The following is a 19,550-nucleotide window of genomic DNA, read 5'->3' as shown; positions in this document are numbered from 1 at the left end:
GAGTCTTTATTTCCCCCCTTTTTCATTCATGACTTTATCAGATTTGAGAGTTTGAACATTAGTATAATTATGACTTGTTATAATGGTCCTTGCAACTAATGCAAACTTCAATTGGACATTTTTAAGATGTTTAATATGTTTAATACTTCTTCTGTTATAAAAGTAGGTTGTTTTTTAATGCACATGTTTGGAGAGAGACAAATCGTTTTTTCTTGGTTTGAGCAAAATATGGCCTTTTCACTCCTATGAGAACTCTTTTAAAACAAAATTTTAATTTCACACACTTCTGAAATATATTACATTACTTTATATATACCTACATAAAACATGAATAAATGCAAAGATTTTTCTTTCTGTGACTGATGTTCACTATGTAGCAGTGCATTTCTGCCAGTAATCTATGTGTGGAAAAGTACACTAAAGACAGTAGTCAGAGGTCAGATGGACCCCCAACAAAAACAATGTTACCGTATTGGATGAAAATCACATTTGTGAAAAACATACTTCAAAAAGAGAATGTTTTACAATAATTATAAAGGAAAAAAGATTTGTTTCAAACTTAAAGGAAAACTTTATACATTTCTTTGTTCTGTTGAACATAAAAGATATGTTGAAGAATGTAGGAAAGCAAACAGTTCTTTGGAACTTTTGACAACCAGTCATTTTTCCTACTATGGTAGTCAATGGTTGCCAAGAACTGTTTGGTTACAAGCATTCTTCCAAATATCTTTCTAGGTGTTCATCAGAACAAAGGAATTTATACAGATTTGAAACAACTCGAGGGTGAGTAAATGATGACAGAATGTTTAATTTTTGGGTGAACTATCCCTTTAAGTATTATTTTACCTATGTCCCATTCAGGTTTCTGGGACTCCAAATAAAAAGAGCATACAGACCATCGTAAAAGAACATCAGAGTTTTTATCTCTTCCTATTTATGATGGCTGCACTCATGTGCAGAAAGTTAAAATGCACATTAAAAATGGTTCCACATTAAAAATACATATCTTGCTTTTTGCAACAACAGCGTATATGACATGCTGACTGCAGCACTCACCATACATTTGTGTCATAGCAAAATACAGACTTGCAAAATTGGGCTGCCCAACACACAAACACACAGCCCTAATGTCCCCTGGGAGTATGCAATGGGTTCACTGCAGTGTTCCTCCCTCCCTCCTTACTGCACTGCTGTAATGGAATATCGATTGGCTGCTCCTGACGCAGTGTTTAAAGGGAGGTAGATCCTACTCAAGGTCATCACCATGGCAACCTAAAAATGAGATGGACTACAGCTGGTCTGCTGTCATAATGGACGGATCACATAAATCTAAATTTATGTGCAATAGGTTGGAATGCAAAAGAAAGGGTTATTACTCTAACAATAACCAAATGAACATTAGATTTGAAAGTATGTTCCAGGCTGAGCATTTTATTGCACTTTCATTCCTTGATACAAAAGAAGCATGTTGTATAACAAAAGATGCATGAAACAAATGTTTACAAAATAAGACAACACAGATCAAACAAATCCTTCCGTTGTAAATATTGGCATTATGATGAACTGATTACACAGAATAGCAGTAATACACTGTATAAAAAGCGATCTTTGCTGTCACTGACATATGCTGACATTAAATCATGCTGATGTAACAAGGCCATGTAAGAAAACAGAACAAATGAATGAAATATTACTAAAAAACTATTATGCAATGACCCGTACCCTCTATGTAAAATGAGAGCAGAAGAGGAGAACAAATTATATCTAGGGTTTTTTTTTGCTAGCATAGCCCATTTTTGCCTCTGCAAATCTATTCCAGACATTCGAGAATTGTAATAAAATTGCCACATTGTAAAATAATTTCAAAATTACTAAATGATAAAATAAGTACTTTATCATAACTACTGCAATGATAAAGGATTTTTATTCAAGCTTAACGCTCAGGTATGTGTTTTGAGAAAGTAATTCACATTTCAATTTGTAACAATGCAAATGCTATCCAACTGGTACCAGTAAAGGCATTTAACAGTCTGTCTGGATTTCTCAGCCGGTCTGTCTGCGAGTAAATTGATATTGTTTAATTCATTGATGCATAATTCAAAGTACCACAACCAATATGTGGCAATACAAACAAGGCAGGACATTATAGGGTAATAAGCTGAAAGGTCATAGGTGAGAGGTGTATATTTATACAGGCTCCATGAGAAGCTCCTCCAAGTCAGACGACTCCAGCTCACGAAATGCTGCATGAGACCCAATAACGGCTATTGTAGCACCTAAATACAGAAAAAATTGATAGTTTCAGAGAAAACAAAAAGAGCATTTGTTGAAAATATGTCAACACAGTGAGGTAAAGATGAAAAATAATGCTCACCTAGTATCCAGAATACAGCTGCTCCGGCACCTGCAAGCCAGAACACGGGGAAGGAAACACCTCCTGCCAACCCTAGCTGATGTCCCTGAGTCAACTCACGACCTGAGAGACACACAGTTTACTGTTTACTGATCGAATAATAACATATCTGTGATCTAAAGTTCACATAAGCTTTTACTTGATAACAAATGATGCAACCCATATAGAGTACTATTATTAAAATATTATATTTTCTTACCGAAAACCACAAGCTTCTTTTCAAGGGTTTTCAAGTGGATTATATAGAAAGCACCAGCAAACACTCCCAAGGCAATTAACAGCATAGGTGAACTGATGCTAAAGAGAGAGAGAGAAAATCTTACTGAACACATTACATATATATTAACAATTCTGAAATATAATAAGTCAGTATTTTTTATTTTATAAAATCGCTCTAAATACATAAGTAAAATACAGTAAAAACAAACAAACAAAAATTATTAATGTACGGAGGTGTGGACACATTTTCTTCTTAATATTATATATAATACTTGCAAATCAACATACAAAGGATTGAGGAAAATGATACAGACTTTCAGGATATTAAATCATCACATGTTTTTTATGACCAGATGATCTCATGGCCCTATATTTTTATGGCCAGCAAAGTCATGGTGAATATTTCATATATTGCCTAACATCACAGCTAATTCTGTTACTTTGAACAGCATCCTGAAACGTGTGAATGTTTATTCTTTTAAACCTCTTCCTCATGGAAGAACATTCAAGAGTGAATGTGGGCATTTAAGTAAACTTAACACACACACACACACACACACATAAAGTGTGTACATAAGAATAAAAGATGACATGTGCCCCATGATTTTAATTGCACTGTGCATATTTGTTAACAAAATGAGGTGGTTTCTTACATGCAGTACAGGATGAGTCCCAGAAAGATGAAGGTGTAGTTGCTGTAAAAGGTGTCCATGTTTTTCACCACACGTTGGCACATCTCTCCAAAGTTCCGGGGTTTGGAAAACTTGCGCTGGTCTACAAAGGTTGCCCAAGGACGGATGGCTTTCCGCCTACGATCTATCCAATCCTTCATCACATTCCCAGACAGACCTCTGGGCAGCCACAGCCTGAGTTAAAGACAGTACAAATACCAGTGTAATAAAATATACAAATTTTGTGTAATGAAAGGAAATATGTAAGTCTTGAAATGTTGGTGAGAGAGAGGGCTTTACTTACTTGCCCATTATTCCTGCCCCTGGAAGCTGCTCGGCCTCACTGCTAAACGGGTCGCTTACTTTTCCATCCATTGCAATGTGCCTAGTAACACACACAGATTAAAATGAACATTAAACTGCTTTAACACCTAATATATTATACTATAGTAAAAGTGGACGTTCAGACATGTCATACAGACCATTCCCTACTTGTGCCTGTCCATTAACAAACATTCAAATGTGTTTTTTTAACAAAAGCTACCAATAAAATGAAATCAAATATTGTGTTGAAAGCTTTTAGTTTGCTAGCTTTTCTAACATATTCCATTAACCGTTCAGCATAGTACATTTGTCTTGAATTATATAATGTAGTAATGGAAAATGGATGTCACTCAAGGGCTGGCACACAGGATCCGCATCATCATACAGAGAAAGAATCCGGCAAAACCAGTTTGATACGCCGCTGTTCTCAAAAATATACTGGATTATGAACTTTGAGAATTTAACATAATTATATCTGTTAAATACCAACACTCCTAAAAGTTTATAAAATCTATTGAAGAGGAACCTAACAAGCTCTCGTTAAAATATGTAACAGTTATTCGTTTCTCTCTTAACATTAAGCATATACTATAAAGACCTTTTAGAAGCGATAATAAGCCCAATACTGGTTAGGCTGATTGATTTTAAATAGTACTAAAGCGTACTTACAGTAGTTTGTGTTGCTGTGTTTCGTGTTGTGTCTGGCAGCGGATATGATGTGGTTAGTCAACACTGTGGCTATTGACTGCTTCTTCTTTGGTGTTTTACGGCAGCTGGCATCCGGCAGTAACATGTTTCATTACTGCCACCTTCTGTTTGAGCTTCGCCCGTTTCGAATGCTTTTAGCACGCGAGCATTGAATTAGGAACGTTTATATATTGTATAAAAATGTAACGTATATTTATAAAATGATACTTGCGTTGTATTAATAAACATTTTGTTATATAAAAAAGGACATTCATTTTCTGTACCTGTCTTGCACGTGAACAGACATCCAAAACTGCCCTTAACGCACACCAACGTCTCGCGAGATGTTACGGAAAGCTTTCCGGTGTAAGTTATACAACTACTTTTAAAGGTTATATCTATTTATTCTATATTTGGCTAACATGTGATTTCCTTTTGATTGAGCTTTTTGGGGTACAGCTGCTTTGATACAATACAAATAAAGCACTGTAAAAATAAATCTGATTTGACTTGACTATTTAATTAGATATTACATATAATTTCGTAGTAAAACGCAGTGTTACACATTTTATTGGTGAAAACTCCACAGTTATGTATTTTGTAAAACTGCGTTTTATAACATAATTAGAAACACCCCATTAAGTAACATGTTTGTACTTGCTAAGTGTGTCCCATCGGGTTAGAAATACTACATGCTAGTGGTGGGCGATACTGTAAAATTTAGTATCGATCCGATACCAAGTAAATGCAGGGCCTGTGTTGCCGATTTCGATACCGATAGCAATACTTTTTACTTTTAAAAAGCATTCACTTGAAATGTCATGATTTATCAGATGAATGCATCATTAATATGCTAAATCTGAATACGTTTTCATGACCACTAAAATATTTTGTGATTTGTGCTCTTAATGTGCCTGTAGGCTAATTAATCACGTAGATGTTAAAACACTGGACATCATCTAAACCAAATAAATCTATTTATTTAGTTATTTATTCCTGTAATCGAATTTGCAAACATGAATTTTGCACCAAATTATTACTGGAAAATAGTAACAATAACAGATTAACAGAACAGAAAAACGATATATAACAAAACAATTTCTCGTTATCCCAGTACTACTTCTCTAGCTTTAAAAAAATCAAAGTGCACAAAATTATTACTCAAGAACAAAGATTTTAAAACTGCTTTGACGCGGCCTATGAATTCGGGCACCACTAAAAATTGATGTCCCCTCAAATTGTGCACGATATTAGGGTAAAGGGGGCTATTTCGGACACAGCCCCGGTTTAATTTTAAGAGCACCTTTTTGATCGGCCAAACTACATTTCCCCAAATTCCCAGCAGCATTGCATATTTTCCCCACAAAATCACTACGGTTTACATAAAATGTGTCTCTGTTGTTGTCTCAGAGCCTATAATTAAAATATATATATATAATCTATAAATCATACGCGAGTGACACAACATAATGACATAAAGATCTGCGACTGCGCAGAGATCTGTTTACAAAATGCATAACGCGGTAGCACAGGGTGGTGTTTGAACAGGAGTGATCACAATCTGGCTATAAACGATTTGATACTGGTAAGTTATTCGTTTTTTTAAATACAGTAAGGATATTTGTGTTTTTATGATTCCTGTTTGATGACATTTGTCAATGAACCTAAATGTCGATCCATTATTTAACCACCAGAAACACATAAAACGTCGAGTGAACAGATAACGTTACAGAAATATCGTTCGATTTAAATAGCAGCGAACCTTTCGTCCAGATGCAAGCACATGCTCATTTTAGCTCATCTGCTCTTGTATGTCGTGTGTAGTTTGTAACGTGTTTCTTTATGTTTGGTAACGTTACATCGAGTGTTTTGGTGCATTGTGATGTCAAGGAAAAACCTAGCATTTCAACCGTGGCGGAAGACAGCTGCTAAAACGTCAGCTAACGCATAAACGCACACAAAATTAGTCTCCTGGTACAGCTAAACGAATTTTGTATTTTGTGTATTTTTCCAAATTCTATATTTACTGTATTATTTCGACTGAACACAATCGACCAATGTCTCTGCGCCTGCGTGTCTCCCATACAGAAACGTGACCTTACGTAAGAGGCGCGTGTGGGCTGGGCTCTGTGAGGCTGAGCAAGAGGAAAGTTTGACAGCAGCAGCTGACCGAGAGAGGGTTACCACAGAAACGCGATACAAATCAAAATATCATCAGTATTTCCACTAAACACATGTAAATATCTTTATTTATCTTTTTTTGTTCTTAATGAAGATTTAAGAAACGGAGGTTTGACTGTTTTGTAGACTTTTTACATCATACGTCCGCGCAAACAACAAGCTAGCTCAATGGCTAATATTTTTTAGTTGGCCCGTTGCACTGGCCTGCGCTTTTCCGGTATTACAGACTTTCATAATTATTGCTTTGCTTGAAGTAAACCAATATAATTGTGTTTTTATCTTCATGATCTTTATCAGACAGTAACCATAAAATAAATAGATTCAAGTGTATTCTTTTTTAAAAATGCTTTCTTTTTTTCTTCACCAGAAACATTTGACCTTTGGACGTTTAGATATATTTCTGGAAGCACAAGGGATCATGGCTAAAATGCAGTGCACGAGATACTCCCTGTACTGGGAGGAGACTGAGTGCCTGAGCTACTATGAGATGTTGTCCCTTCACGAGATCTTTGAAATTGTGGGCTCCCAACTCACTGAGACTGATGTTGAGGTTTTGTCCTTCCTCCTTGATGAAACCTATCCTGAAAAACATCCCCTCGATCCTGAGGGATGGGCCGAGGAGTCCCCTGATATGCCCGATGGAACTCCGCAGAGCAAATCTCCATGCCCTCGGCTTCTGAAGGCATGGCGGTGGATACAGCCTCAGAATGAGCCTTGTCCTATCGCCTCTCGCCACCATCTCAAGAGTGGTGTTGAACTGCTGTTAGAGTTGGAGAGACGAGGGTACATAAACGATGGAAACCTCAAACCTTTATTTCAGTTGCTGCGAATTCTGACACGACATGATGTCCTGTCCTTTGTCTCACAGAAGAAAAGAAGAACAGGTAAGAATCTGCTTTTAACCAGATTGTGGTTGACATTGTGACATGATAAAAACATATGCACAGATATTGATATGTTATCTGTATTTGTTAGTTTCTCCTGAGCGAGAGAGAATTGACTACCCTGAGGTGGAATACAGAGGGGAAACCCAAATCAGCCCAAACACAGATATACCGTCCTTGGAAAACACACAAGACCACCAGTGGAGAACAGGTGAGCAGAGATCTCAGCTATAAACTTGGCAAATTAATGGTTGTAATGTTAATTACCTTCCTGGTTTGTTAGATCTTTGTCTTGATGCCTTCTTTTTTGAAAGACATGAAAGAAACAAGCTTTTTAAGACACTCAACAGCCAGAGAAAACCACCTTAAAATGGTCACTTTATTCACAATGTTATATTATGAGCAAAGTAATTTTGAATATTCAATGTGTCACTCACCAGTTAAGTGAATTCATTTGTGTTTGCCATGTCAGGTGTCAGTTCTTCTGCCACGACAACCACCCCTGCCCGACGGAAGCGTGGCAGAGGCTGTCAGCGAAAATCCAGAAGTTTGACGGAAATCCAACCGCAGCCAACACCCAACAAAGTGACCTGTGGTAAGGGCACTTCATTTCCACCTCTTCATATCTTACTCCTGTCATTTAAACTCCCTTGCCTTTAACATCTCTTTCCTTTTTTTATTTATGAAACACTATAGCCAGTAGCTTTGAACCCTGGTGCTTCATTCATTGACAGTTTAGAATTAACCAATAACTCATTTATTAAAGAAAGGCACTGAATATTTAGTACTGTCAGGGGTTGATATTAATTACATGCCATCTCTGTTCATCCCTTTGTGATTTTGCTGCACTCTTGACTGTATAACTTTCATTCTGATTGGACTCAAAGACAACTTGCACAAAAGCCACTTCATGCTTTTGTCCTGCCATCAGGGCATTGCTAACTCCAGAACAGAGCACGGAGTAACAATAATAAGAACATGTTAAGAGAAAAACCTGCCTTTTTGAAATTTACCAAAACAAGCATCTATTTGATAAGATGCATTCAATATAAGACGATCACTGCAGTACTTTAAAAACTGACCTATGATCAGCTCAATGAGTTGAAATGACGGTTCTTATCAACAGTGTCTTCTTATTTAATGTTTTTGTGTCTAAAATCTATTAGTTTTTGTCAGCTATTATAGCCATTTCTTACTTCATCGCAGGGCATATACATCTCTTGATAGTTTTACCTGCATGATGCTCGCCTTTTGATCTTTGGCCATAATGGGTTCACATTGTACTTTCTTGTGTGCCTAAAATATTTCTGATTCATTGGCATTTTTAATAAATTGTTTCAAATGTCTGAATCATGAGCCACACACTGAACCTTGTATCATCAAACCATGAACAGGATTCAGGGAAATCGAGAGGGAATGTGTTATAGTCAGTGAAAAACATTTTACAATGTTAAAATATGCAGTAGCTGATGCAACCAATCATATTAGGAATGTGTTGTGTCAATAACATGGACAACAAGAGCTGGGTTTCCATCCAAAGTTGCGAATTTAGCTTATGTGCAAAATTGGAATATCGCTTAAAACATTAGCGAATAAGCACAGTTTCCATCCAATGAGTAAAAACTGTTACTTCTAAATATCAGTAAGAAAATAAGAGAAGCCACTGAATAAAATAATTTTCATATATAATAATTATGAAACGCAATAAATGCGGTGCTTTCGTGGATGCCTGCTGTTTGGGAATGCAGTAGTGACATTTCTGAGAGGCAATTACAGAAATACTTTAACGACTTTGCTAAGGCATTTAAGAATGACCATAACAACTTTTCAGGTCCCATAGTTCAGTTACATGACTTTGGAGGAATTTATTCGGCAAATGTGTTTCCATCTCCCATTATTCACATGAACCCTTTTTCTTAAAAAAGAAAAACCACTTCAAGCGAGTGTAAAAACATTTTTGCGAATTAAGGGTTTTTATTTTGAAATTTGCCGTTTCCATCACTTGTTTCTGATGCGAAACTTCAAAATGTGCATAAAACAGTAGGGGTGGGAATCGTTTGGTCCCTCACGATTCGATTCAGAATCGATTCTGGGTCGCAATTCGATTTAGAATCGATTCTTTGTGTACTAATTAGCATATTTAAGATTTAAGATGTCATCGCGTCACGTTTGCGCTCAGAGTCAGACTAGTGTTGGTACTTTGGCTTCTACTCTTAGAACAGTCACATATTGTATTTTAATACAACTGAGTGCCCAGTAAAGCCATTCTCATTGCTGTCTGCTGTCAGACATTAAAACAAGTACATAATAGTAATTAAACGCGACTCATTAGTGCTCTATGTTAAACGACAGTCACTTCCGCAAATTGCCACATCGTATGGCAAAATCATCATATACATGTCACATACATTAAAAGAGCGGTTATTTTACCAATATTAGTGTATTAGTCCAGTGCAGAGCAGCCAGCTCGTTCATCTGGCTACAGAAGTATGTTCATGTTCTTGTAAACAGTGACAGGTTTTTTGAACCGCTATTTTGCACTTACACACTTACTTAAAGGGGTCATTTGGCGCGAACACGTGTTTTTCTATGTCTTTGGTGTGTTATAAGTTGCCCATGCATGTATTAGACACGTAAAATTGCAAAAATTAAAGTGTCGGAATAAAAGATGCATTCTATCTAAAAGCGAATGTTCACCCAGACCTGCCTGAAGCGCCTCGTGTAACCACACCCCCACAAATCTACGTCAGTTCGTGGTATGATTTGACTAAGACCGCCCAAATGTATACGCAAGTAAGGTGGGCGTACCTGTCAGTACAATTGCTTTGGAACTTGATGTTCCAAATATGGTAAGAGGCGTTACATTTCCGTCACATGCTTGCAGTATTCGACCAATCACTACGCACCGGTTAACTGGCCAATCATAGCACACCTCGCTTTTCAGAGCGATGAGCTCTGTTAAAAATCTTTGCGTTTCAGAGAGGCGGGGCAAAGAGGAGATACAAACATGCACGGTATGTGGAAAATACAGCATTTTTGAACCTTAAATCGTGTATAAACATTGCATTACATCTAAAAGAAACGATAATATTCGTTTTTAACCGTATCATATGACTCCTTTAATGTGCTGTTTCTCCCTGCCGCTTACTCACTGTGCAGAACAGATGCAGAGAAAGACCATCCTAAAAATGTATTCAGTTTATCATGCAGTTTAGTCCTACAGGGCTGATTGTATTTGGTTTCTCTCTTTCTCTATTGCTCCTATTTGCTCCGCTGTGCTTGTGCTTGTGTGCACTCTGTAAAACGTCCGGGTGCTGCACTGCTCTTACAGTTGACTTCCGCCTTATTTGTTCCAAAGACGTCACGTTATTATATTTAGTAACGTTTAAAAAAAATCCATTTTTTAAATTTGTGAATCGATTCGAATCGCTAGCAGATTGAATCAGTATTAATTGTGAATCGATTTTTTACTCCCACCCCTATAAAACAGGGGTGATGGGAACCCAGCTGTTAATTCCATTTTGTGTTTCTTCCCCACCAAATTTGTTCAGTGTGTGAATCAGTATCTAAACACTTTGTCGTTCTCATTGCGCCAAGATGCTTGTGCACAAAATGCATGCCTCTAAAAACTTTCTTCATCTCGTGTACTGTAGAAACTCTTCAACTTTCGATTGAAGCTGCTTATATACTTGCATAATGTACAACAAGAAAATTCAAACATGTTATGATTTTTAGTCTTACAATCCCAGTAGTAGTTGCTTCTATGTCCTGGGCAAATGCTATTTTGCTATATTGTGATGCTCACTTTCTCAATGCTGCATCAGAAACAACATTGTATAGCTAGCTCTGTTATGTGAGAATGTGAATGACACCAGCTGTGCTTTAGAGCTGTACTTGCTTCAGTTCCCCTCCTTCCTTCATATTACAACTTATGGACAGAATGCACTCGCATTCTGTTTTTTATTTTCCACATTTTCCCATCAACTTTTCTCTCCCTGTTGCTTTTCCGTTTTTTGTTTTCTGTTGGATAAGCATTTTTCAGTGTGATTAACTCCTGGTTTGTTGACGTTCTGATTGAAATGTCTTGAAAACAGACAGAAGAGATTTATTAAATACTGGGCCTCAGCCTTTATATCCCACTGTGCCTTATTCAGTAAAACACTGCTGATCACTGTCACTTCACCTAACATTGGTTAATAGTCCCCCCCTACGTAACTGAGCTCATTTCTGCTTGGCCTTGGGTTTTACTGGGATGTGGTTCCCTTGTGCTAAAACGTTCACCTGTTCCTTAGACATTTTCCCAAAGTCTCATAATTGCAAATCTTGATTGATTGATTTTTATTGACTGTAAGACTCTCCCTAGCACATAAAAGGATTATTACATGTGTGTTAAAAACAGATTTTCAGACTCAAACATTACAGTCCTGCTGTGCCATGATTGACCTTTGAACCTTTTTTTGCTTCCGAACTAGCAGAGCGTGCTGATTGCTGTGTTGACTCCACATTTGATCTTGGCAGGTTGACTCAAGATTGAGTAGACAAAGCAGCAGAATGGATAGAGTGAAAAGACAGAGCTCACAACAAAAACTGTCCTCTCTGTCCAATCATACACAGCGCTTTAACTCATGCGCCTGATCCATGTTCTAAGGTAAAGAACCCCCTTCCTAACTCGCGTAGGAGGAGGGGTGAAATCTAATCATGTGTGTACAAATGTCAGTTTTCATTTGTTACTGTCCACTTGCCCACTTGTACATGTGCTAAAATATGAAATGGGGACTAGATTTGGGAAGAAATGGGAATGATATCCTCTCTGGAGGGCTTGTTGGCCTCAGTGTTTCACAGAACTGACTCAAAGAATGCATTCCAATTCTGTCCGAATTTTCTGGTGCAACCAACATTATTTTGCCTGCAAATTACTCTATTTTAGTTTTTGCTCAAATGCCTCTTTAACTCAACTTAACCTGGTTTTACCGTTAAAACTAATGATTTGTTCTCAAATGTCCTCAGTGAAAGTTTTACTGAAGCAGTTCTGGGGAAAATGACCCAACAGATCTTGTTTAGACCCGTACATCATTTCCCAAAGTTTTAGTATTTTTACATTGAAGCTACATTGAAAAGGAAAACGTTTTATTTAGCATTTCAGCTAATCAAATTCTGCCAGTGTTTTGATTTTAATGAATTAAGCACTGAATGTTTTCATTAAAAATTTTGTAAAATCATGCCTGATAAGCTCAATATGGTCCTAAAAGGTTTGCTTCAGTGGTCTCTATATAAAAAATTGTTGCCTTTATGAACTGACAAGAAATGATGTAAATCAACTTTGCCTGCTTGACCAAAGAATAAGACATAGCAAAACTGTTGCAACAACGTTCATCCAAAACTGCTTGTCTCTCTCTCTCTTCCTCTCCTTTCTCTATGTCCACAGTTGAAAAACAGACTGACATACAAGTGTCAGGGACAAAAACAAGTTGGAAAGCCTCACATACTAAGAGAGGGAGAAAATGAAAGGGAAAACAGTCGAAAAGCTTGATACCAACAGGTGGTCAGCTTTTTGTTCTTGTTCTCTCCCTCCTTCTTGGTTTGTTGTTCAGCCGGAAAGAGGGATCGAAATAAGTGTGGAAGCTCTTCACATGGAGCAACCCCCCCCCCAAAAAATCCTTAGATTTTTCTTTAATTTAGAAAAAAATGTTCTTCTGAATATATGTAACTTTTGCTCTGGGGTGCTTCAAATGTATTTTTACACCTTGCTAAGCAAACAACTGTAATGCATACAAATAGAGCATTACATATCTTGCGGAAAAAAACGTACATTGTACTGCTTATTATGGGCACCTTCTGTATACAGGAATTATAGTGAAAAGTGCTGATGATAGAAACGGATGTCTACATGTTAAATGTAACTTTATGTGCGGAGACATGAAAGTGTTGTTCAATGAAACCAAAAAGTGCTCTGTAAATGTGTGCTGTCTTAAAAAGAACGTTAAAAAACTTTGTGTTTCCAGTCTGTTGTGTGCCAATCTGCATTACATTTTAATATATTAATAACACACTTGGATGAAATAAACAGTACCATCATAAGCTTCTAGACTCAATAAGGTACAATAAGGAATAGGAAAATGCGGTTCTTATGACATTTTGGCCACATGTATTCTTAAGTGTGGATTTGATCTAAATTTACAGTCCCGAGAACTTCTCAAGCGATGACTATACAAGCTCATCTCACATTGTCAAAGAGTTGTTGCCCTTTTTAAATGTTGTGTAGTATATAACTGTGGGCAATTGCAGTGTTATGAATGAGACATTTACAGTTAAAACTTGAAGAACTATAAATTCTCAAAAGAAAAAATTTTAGGGAATGTATTTATTACCGATATATTGAATCGTTTGTTTGAATCCTCTGTTTTACTGATCTCCTGATAGAGCCCAGACATCAGAAAAATGACACGAGTCTCTACACGAGTTTTCTATTTTTAAAGAGAGAAAATTTTATGTTATGAATGTGACCAAAAAGGATGCACATTTTTGAAACAACATACTTTGAAGGATTTCTCTGAATTAAAATGCACAAACTAGAGGCAAAAATATCCAACAAATAGAGAAGGGATGCCTCTTTATAGAACATAAAATAGTTACTATGTTTTATTTTCAAATGCCCATTTATAAGCAATATAGACCATTATGGATGTGACAATTCATTTCCCGACTATGGAAAACTATGCTTTAAAATTTTGAGACTTTAAACCACCAAATATTGACATATTTATGGTGAAAACATTTGGTAAAAACTAGATTTTTTCATCTTAAGGTTGACATTGGCATGGAATTGCCCATATGCAATTTACTTCTACCCACTATAAAAGAAATTGCCAAGTTAATGCCCTCAGATATCCACTTGTATTCATATATCCTGGACGTCATTGCCTGAAAATCTTTATATTCGCTAGATCTATATATATATATTTGTTATTGCACAGTGAAAGAGTGCCATTTACAGTATGGTGGTACAATTGGCACTGGACAAGTGATAAACTGACAAAAATGTAAATCTTAGTTTCATCAAAGCGTTTGATGACATGTTTTTTAACTACTGATGTTACTCTTAGACCCTTCAATGTTTACTGTTGCTTCATAAACTTGCAAGTATAAAAAAGGGGTTCAGTATGTGGTGGAGCTTTGGTTGTAGAAAAAATGGATTTGTGTTGCAGCAATGTTCTGAAGATTGATGGGTCCGCTTCCTCCTCTGACCTCTGAGATAATGACATGAAAGGAAATGACATCACTGCGAAGCTCTGGTTCAGTATGTATCCTCCAATCGTATTTTGCCGTCTCTGTTCCCTGTGCTGTTGCATGACATCAGTTCTACCTCCTGTAAACCAACCGGCATCATTCTGTCTTTTAATAATGGCCCCTTCTGAGCTTGGATGTATACAAATCGGTAGAAAATCACTCTTGACAACTAAACTTTGTCCTCAAAAAAAAGAATTTGAGAGAATTTAACTCGCAATATCTCCGCTCACTGTCCCTGGATTATATCAAATGTTCATCTTCAATCACTTTAAATGAGTTGAGGTGCTGTCAGGTCACCTCAACTAACCAAATGACCTCACTGGACTTTCGAAACTCCTCAACATTTATCTTTATGACCTGCAAATATAAAAGTGTCATATTCATTGGACATGTTGAACAAGTCCATGTGTGCCCTAAAATAATTTGAAGGCCACCCCATGATTTTTTTTGTCTGCTGGTCTTCTAAAATGCCCAAAAGACAGTACTGAATTACTGTGCGGGTTTTACCCACTACGGACTACAAAGGTTAACACATTTTAAATATGCAGGGTCAATTAATTTCTATCAGTTCTGAGAAATGTCCGGACAAGTGATATATTGCTCAGGATGTTGGCCTCAGACATCCCTGATTTCTCAGACCTGATGCAGTTCCGTTTTTGAGCATTCGGGTTTAGAGAAATTCACCAAGTTGATATTCCAGTTGTTTTTATACCAAAATATGTGGTATAAATAAACAAAACTTTTTGCAAAGTATTTCTTGTTCTCTTTTGACCATCACTAACAAGTGTTTTATTCCTCCTGTTCTCCCCTTTTTCTTAATACTCTCCATCTTTGTGAAAATATATTTTTACCAAATTTCAAAACCAAACCCTCCATTCTTCACAAATCCCAAACTCTCACCTGCATCTCTAAACCTTCCTGATTTCGCATATCCGTGCCCTCCGCATGCCACCCTTCATCCCACTCTCTTCTCTTTCTTTGTCTCTCCCACTCCTACACTGTCATTCTCTCAGATATTCGGCTACGTGTGCGTGCGGAGTATTCAGAGCACGAGTCGGCTCTACGTGATGGAGTCTCTTCGGACAAGCAGCAGCCTTTGGAGAGGCAATTTGAACTGTTCAGTCGAGCGGGCTCGCTGCTTCGCACCCGGGACCTAGGGTCTATTGTCTGTGACATCAAGTTCTCTGAACTTGCAAACCTGGATGCGTTCTGGGCAGACTACCTGAGCGGGGCACTGCTGGAGGCGCTGAAAGGGGTTTTCATCACGGACTCTTTGAAGAGGGCAGCGGGACAGGAGGGGGTCAGGCTGCTTGTCAGCGTGGATCAAGATGATTATGAAGAGGGCAGGAAACTGTTGCTTAGCAACCAAGTACACAATGAAACAACCTGGGCGGTATAAAGGTAAGCGCTCTTTTGTGAGTTTTGGAAATAGATCGATTTTGTGAATAGACTAGATGCATTTTGTCCAACTAGTGTATGATCATGTAACCTAAAGAATTTTAACAGTTTATGTGGTGACTTGTTTTATACATACACAGAGATGAGCAGTCATATAGGCCCGGTTTCACAGACACGGTTTAGTTTAAGCCAGGACTATGCCTTAGTTGAATTAAGATATTTATGTCGCTTTTATAAAAATACCTTAGAAGAATACATTACTGGTGTGCATCTTGAGACAAAACAATGGCACTGATATGTTTTTAGATATTTCTGGGCAAGTTATATTCAGTTAAGACAGGTCACACGTTCATTTTAGTCTTGGACTAGCCTTAAGCCTTGTCTGTGAAACCGGCTACAGTCTACTACTTTTGCGTGGTCTTTTTATTAACATGTTTACCACCAGGGGGCATTATAAATCAGTATTACTGTATCTTTTTAGTGCATTTTCATGGATGAAATGGATGTTTTTTTTTATTGTCTTGATCTTTATTCTGCTGCACTATTTTATTAAGTGAAGTATCTCTGTTTTCTTCACAGGCCCTGATTAATGACAGAATCACCTGAGACCTTCAGATATGATTGATGAAGAAAGAGTTTTGCCTTTTGACTTCATTGCCCGTTGAGTGTTGGTGACCCTGCTCGGACGGAGAGCCTATTAAAAGATTCTAGATGAAACTGGGCAGCCACTTGGACATTTATTATTTCTGAAAGAAAATTATTGTTTATCATACACAGGTTAGTTTCAAATGGCACTTTTAAAATGGACAAGTGCGCTACTTCCATAAACACACACCCCCTCTATTCACCAATATACCATTTACTGTGCCAGAGGTTGGTATGTGGATGTAAAGTTTTTTCTTATGTGATGACAATTTTGAACTTGAATGAACCCCCGTGGACTCAAGTTATGTTTAACCTGGTCTAAGATATGTAAAATAACATTTTGGATAAAGAAATGTGTATCAAGAATGTAACTCAAGGACTCCACAAAAGGAATGAATTGATGGAGGTGAAATTGTTTCCCTTTCATCCATTCAGGTGTATGCCCCATTCCTGTAATAGTGTATAATCTACCAATGGAGTGTGGGGTAACATTGTTTTGAATAATTTAATTGATTTTCAATTTAATTTAAGTTTCAGCCCCCAATCTGATAGCGATATATTGGTGGACAGAATCTCACACTGCCGCCATCAGGCCATTGTATAGGAAACATAACCTGACTACTCTTGGGTTGGTCTACTGTGCTGCATTGGCTTCAGCAGAAAGATTTAAGAGCTCATAATTCAATGTTGAAATCCTAAATACAGTGGTTGACTGAACGTGATCACATTTGCCAGTTCATACACTGGGCAGTGTATTAAGGATCAGGAGAGCTCTTTCTCTAAGCAATTACAAGAAAGACTTTTAGCATTTGTTATGCAACTACTCAATAATTATATTCCTTTTTCCACAGATTCCCACTTTGCAGAGTTGAAAGGTTGTCAGTTAGATTAACAGGGTGACCAGATGCCTTTGTAAAAGGCTGAATAAACAAGGTTAGTTAATTGTAATTAAGGAATGGCTCATTTTACTTACGTCTTGACACACAACCAGAATAACATCTGGTCCTATTTCTAGAGTATGTTTGCTTATAAAAAAATGTATTGGTCCATTTTTTTATGTCTGTACCCTTATAGGAAACATGCAAAGAAAGCTTAAAAGTTTTGTAGTACTGTAGTTAATGGTGATTCAGTTTGGAACAGTTCAGTGATTAACATAAATGTGTTGGGAGAGGAAAATTAAACCCTTTTGTTTTTTTTTCAAGCTTTTGTTTAACATGATATAACCTGTTTTGGGACATGTAAATTTATTTAAATATAATTCTTAATAAAGATAATATAGTTCATGTAGTTGTGTATTTCTGGCGTGTACTAAAACATGATTTTAAGATTTAAATTTTGAGTTTAAAAAATTGAAGTGTTTGGAGCATTAACATGCTAAACCATTAATATCTGTGGCTGGACATATTTGAGGTCAACTTTAAGAGGTTTCTATAGTCTTTATTAAAATCACACTTTGCGATTTCATCAACACCTTAGAGTGGAATTTAAACAATTACCCAAAAACACAAATTTACCAATACAGCACAGATGTGCCATATTCAAACTGAACTGAAGTTCTGTTTATAGACACTTCACTGTAAACATCGCAAGACAAGCTCAACATTATGTTTCAATCACCTCTTTTGGAATTATTAATTGGCTGCCACTATTTTCTTTATAATTAGAAACTCCATGCCTCTTGTCTTTACCCTCCAACTTATTTTTCATTCCGTACCAGCAGCCCCTCCATCTTCCTGTTCTTTGTCAGGTAAATGGAATAAGTTGTGTGCCTTGATTCTTTCTTTTTGGCAAATGTCATCACTTATATTTCCACATTTCTATCCTGCTCTTTAATCAAACTAACGTTTTATGACTTTGTAGCCTTAGGCACTTAAACACATGCATAATAAATAGATAGCGCTTTGGCCTGTTGCTGTGATACGTCAACACGTCTGCCATATTGGACTGGTCTAGACTACCCTATTTTTCCTAAGGAATTATGAAAGCTCACGCTTGTCATCTGTAGATTTTGCTTTGCAGGGACGTCCTCAATGTATCATAATTTAATGTACATGAGTATAAAAGCCATTGTGTAAATGGTTTTTTCTGTTTTTAAGTCAGAACACAGGGAATTTTCTTGGAAATACTGAGAAGAAAATGAAATAGCTAATTTAACTACTAATTAATCATCCTTAAGAAAATTGATCAAAATCTGCAAATCAGAAAGTGACACACTGGCAGTGTGCTTACAAGTGTTCAGTAATGTTCACAATATGTCAGTAACTCTGCCCAAATGTGAGTAGTTTATCATAACACTTTTGAGAAAAATTCCAGTTATGCAACCATGTATTTATTATGTCTATGCTTAGACATTATTAATTCTACATTTACACGAGCTCGGTAATGACACTGTCCATGGTGCTGACGAATAGAGCGTCTGTGTCATTGACATTGCACTGGATTTAACGGTGCGCTGAACTGGCGTGAAAAAAACTTTGGCTGTCGGTCTATATATTAATAAGCGAAAAACACATTTGTGAAGTGAGGCCTGTCGAGAGCTTTTTAAATTTGGGCCTATGTTGCAAATTATTGGCTTCACCAGTAGATGGCAGCTTTATTTTTGCTTAAATTGAAATAGAAGATGTTGGAGAAACGTGCCAGAAAGGGGAAGTGATGATTACACCTTTCTAATATTTGGGTTAATATTCTGTTACACAATAGCTTTTATTTTCCTCAGCACCAGTGGTCAACGCGTAGTCATGGAAACGGCTGGAGGTATGGAGGCAGCGAGACACACTGCCTCCACCCGACCCCCTCACCTTTCGCCCCTAATTTCAAATTCAGGCTTCTCACTCCATTCCC

The 19,550-nt window shown here is 37.1% G+C and overlaps 2 protein-coding genes across 3 annotated transcripts; one reads left to right on the top strand and one right to left on the bottom strand.

Moving 5' to 3' along the window:
* Nucleotides 1–1,411: 1,411 nt before the first annotated feature.
* Nucleotides 1,412–4,410, bottom strand: rabac1 (Rab acceptor 1 (prenylated)). Its single transcript, XM_057340931.1, has 6 exons — nucleotides 4,297–4,410; nucleotides 3,608–3,688; nucleotides 3,286–3,498; nucleotides 2,613–2,710; nucleotides 2,375–2,476; nucleotides 1,412–2,276 (listed from the first exon to the last, which is right to left on the bottom strand). The coding sequence occupies exons 2-6, from the start codon at nucleotides 3,676–3,678 to the stop codon at nucleotides 2,188–2,190; spliced, it is 573 nt and encodes a 190-aa protein (XP_057196914.1). The 5' UTR covers nucleotides 3,679–3,688; nucleotides 4,297–4,410; the 3' UTR covers nucleotides 1,412–2,187.
* Nucleotides 4,411–5,789: 1,379 nt separating this feature from the next.
* On the top strand, nucleotides 5,790–17,990 carry dedd1 (death effector domain-containing 1). Of its 2 annotated transcripts, XM_057340900.1 has the most exons (7): nucleotides 5,790–5,899; nucleotides 6,403–6,550; nucleotides 6,863–7,379; nucleotides 7,471–7,590; nucleotides 7,852–7,974; nucleotides 15,680–16,067; nucleotides 16,644–17,990. In XM_057340900.1, the coding sequence occupies exons 3-6, from the start codon at nucleotides 6,914–6,916 to the stop codon at nucleotides 16,063–16,065; spliced, it is 1,095 nt and encodes a 364-aa protein (XP_057196883.1). In that variant the 5' UTR covers nucleotides 5,790–5,899; nucleotides 6,403–6,550; nucleotides 6,863–6,913; the 3' UTR covers nucleotides 16,066–16,067; nucleotides 16,644–17,990. The 2 variants fall into 2 exon arrangements, with proteins under 2 accessions (XP_057196883.1, XP_057196885.1); XM_057340902.1 differs by lacking the exon at nucleotides 6,403–6,550 and having other exon boundaries at nucleotides 5,810–5,899.
* The last annotated feature ends 1,560 nt before the right edge of the window (nucleotides 17,991–19,550 follow it).

This window comes from Triplophysa rosa, linkage group LG8 (assembly GCF_024868665.1).
Source record: "Triplophysa rosa linkage group LG8, Trosa_1v2, whole genome shotgun sequence".
Taxonomy (NCBI): domain Eukaryota; kingdom Metazoa; phylum Chordata; class Actinopteri; order Cypriniformes; family Nemacheilidae; genus Triplophysa; species Triplophysa rosa.
Note: the sequence above shows the minus strand (reverse complement) of the source record. Positions and strands in the feature narration are given on the sequence as shown.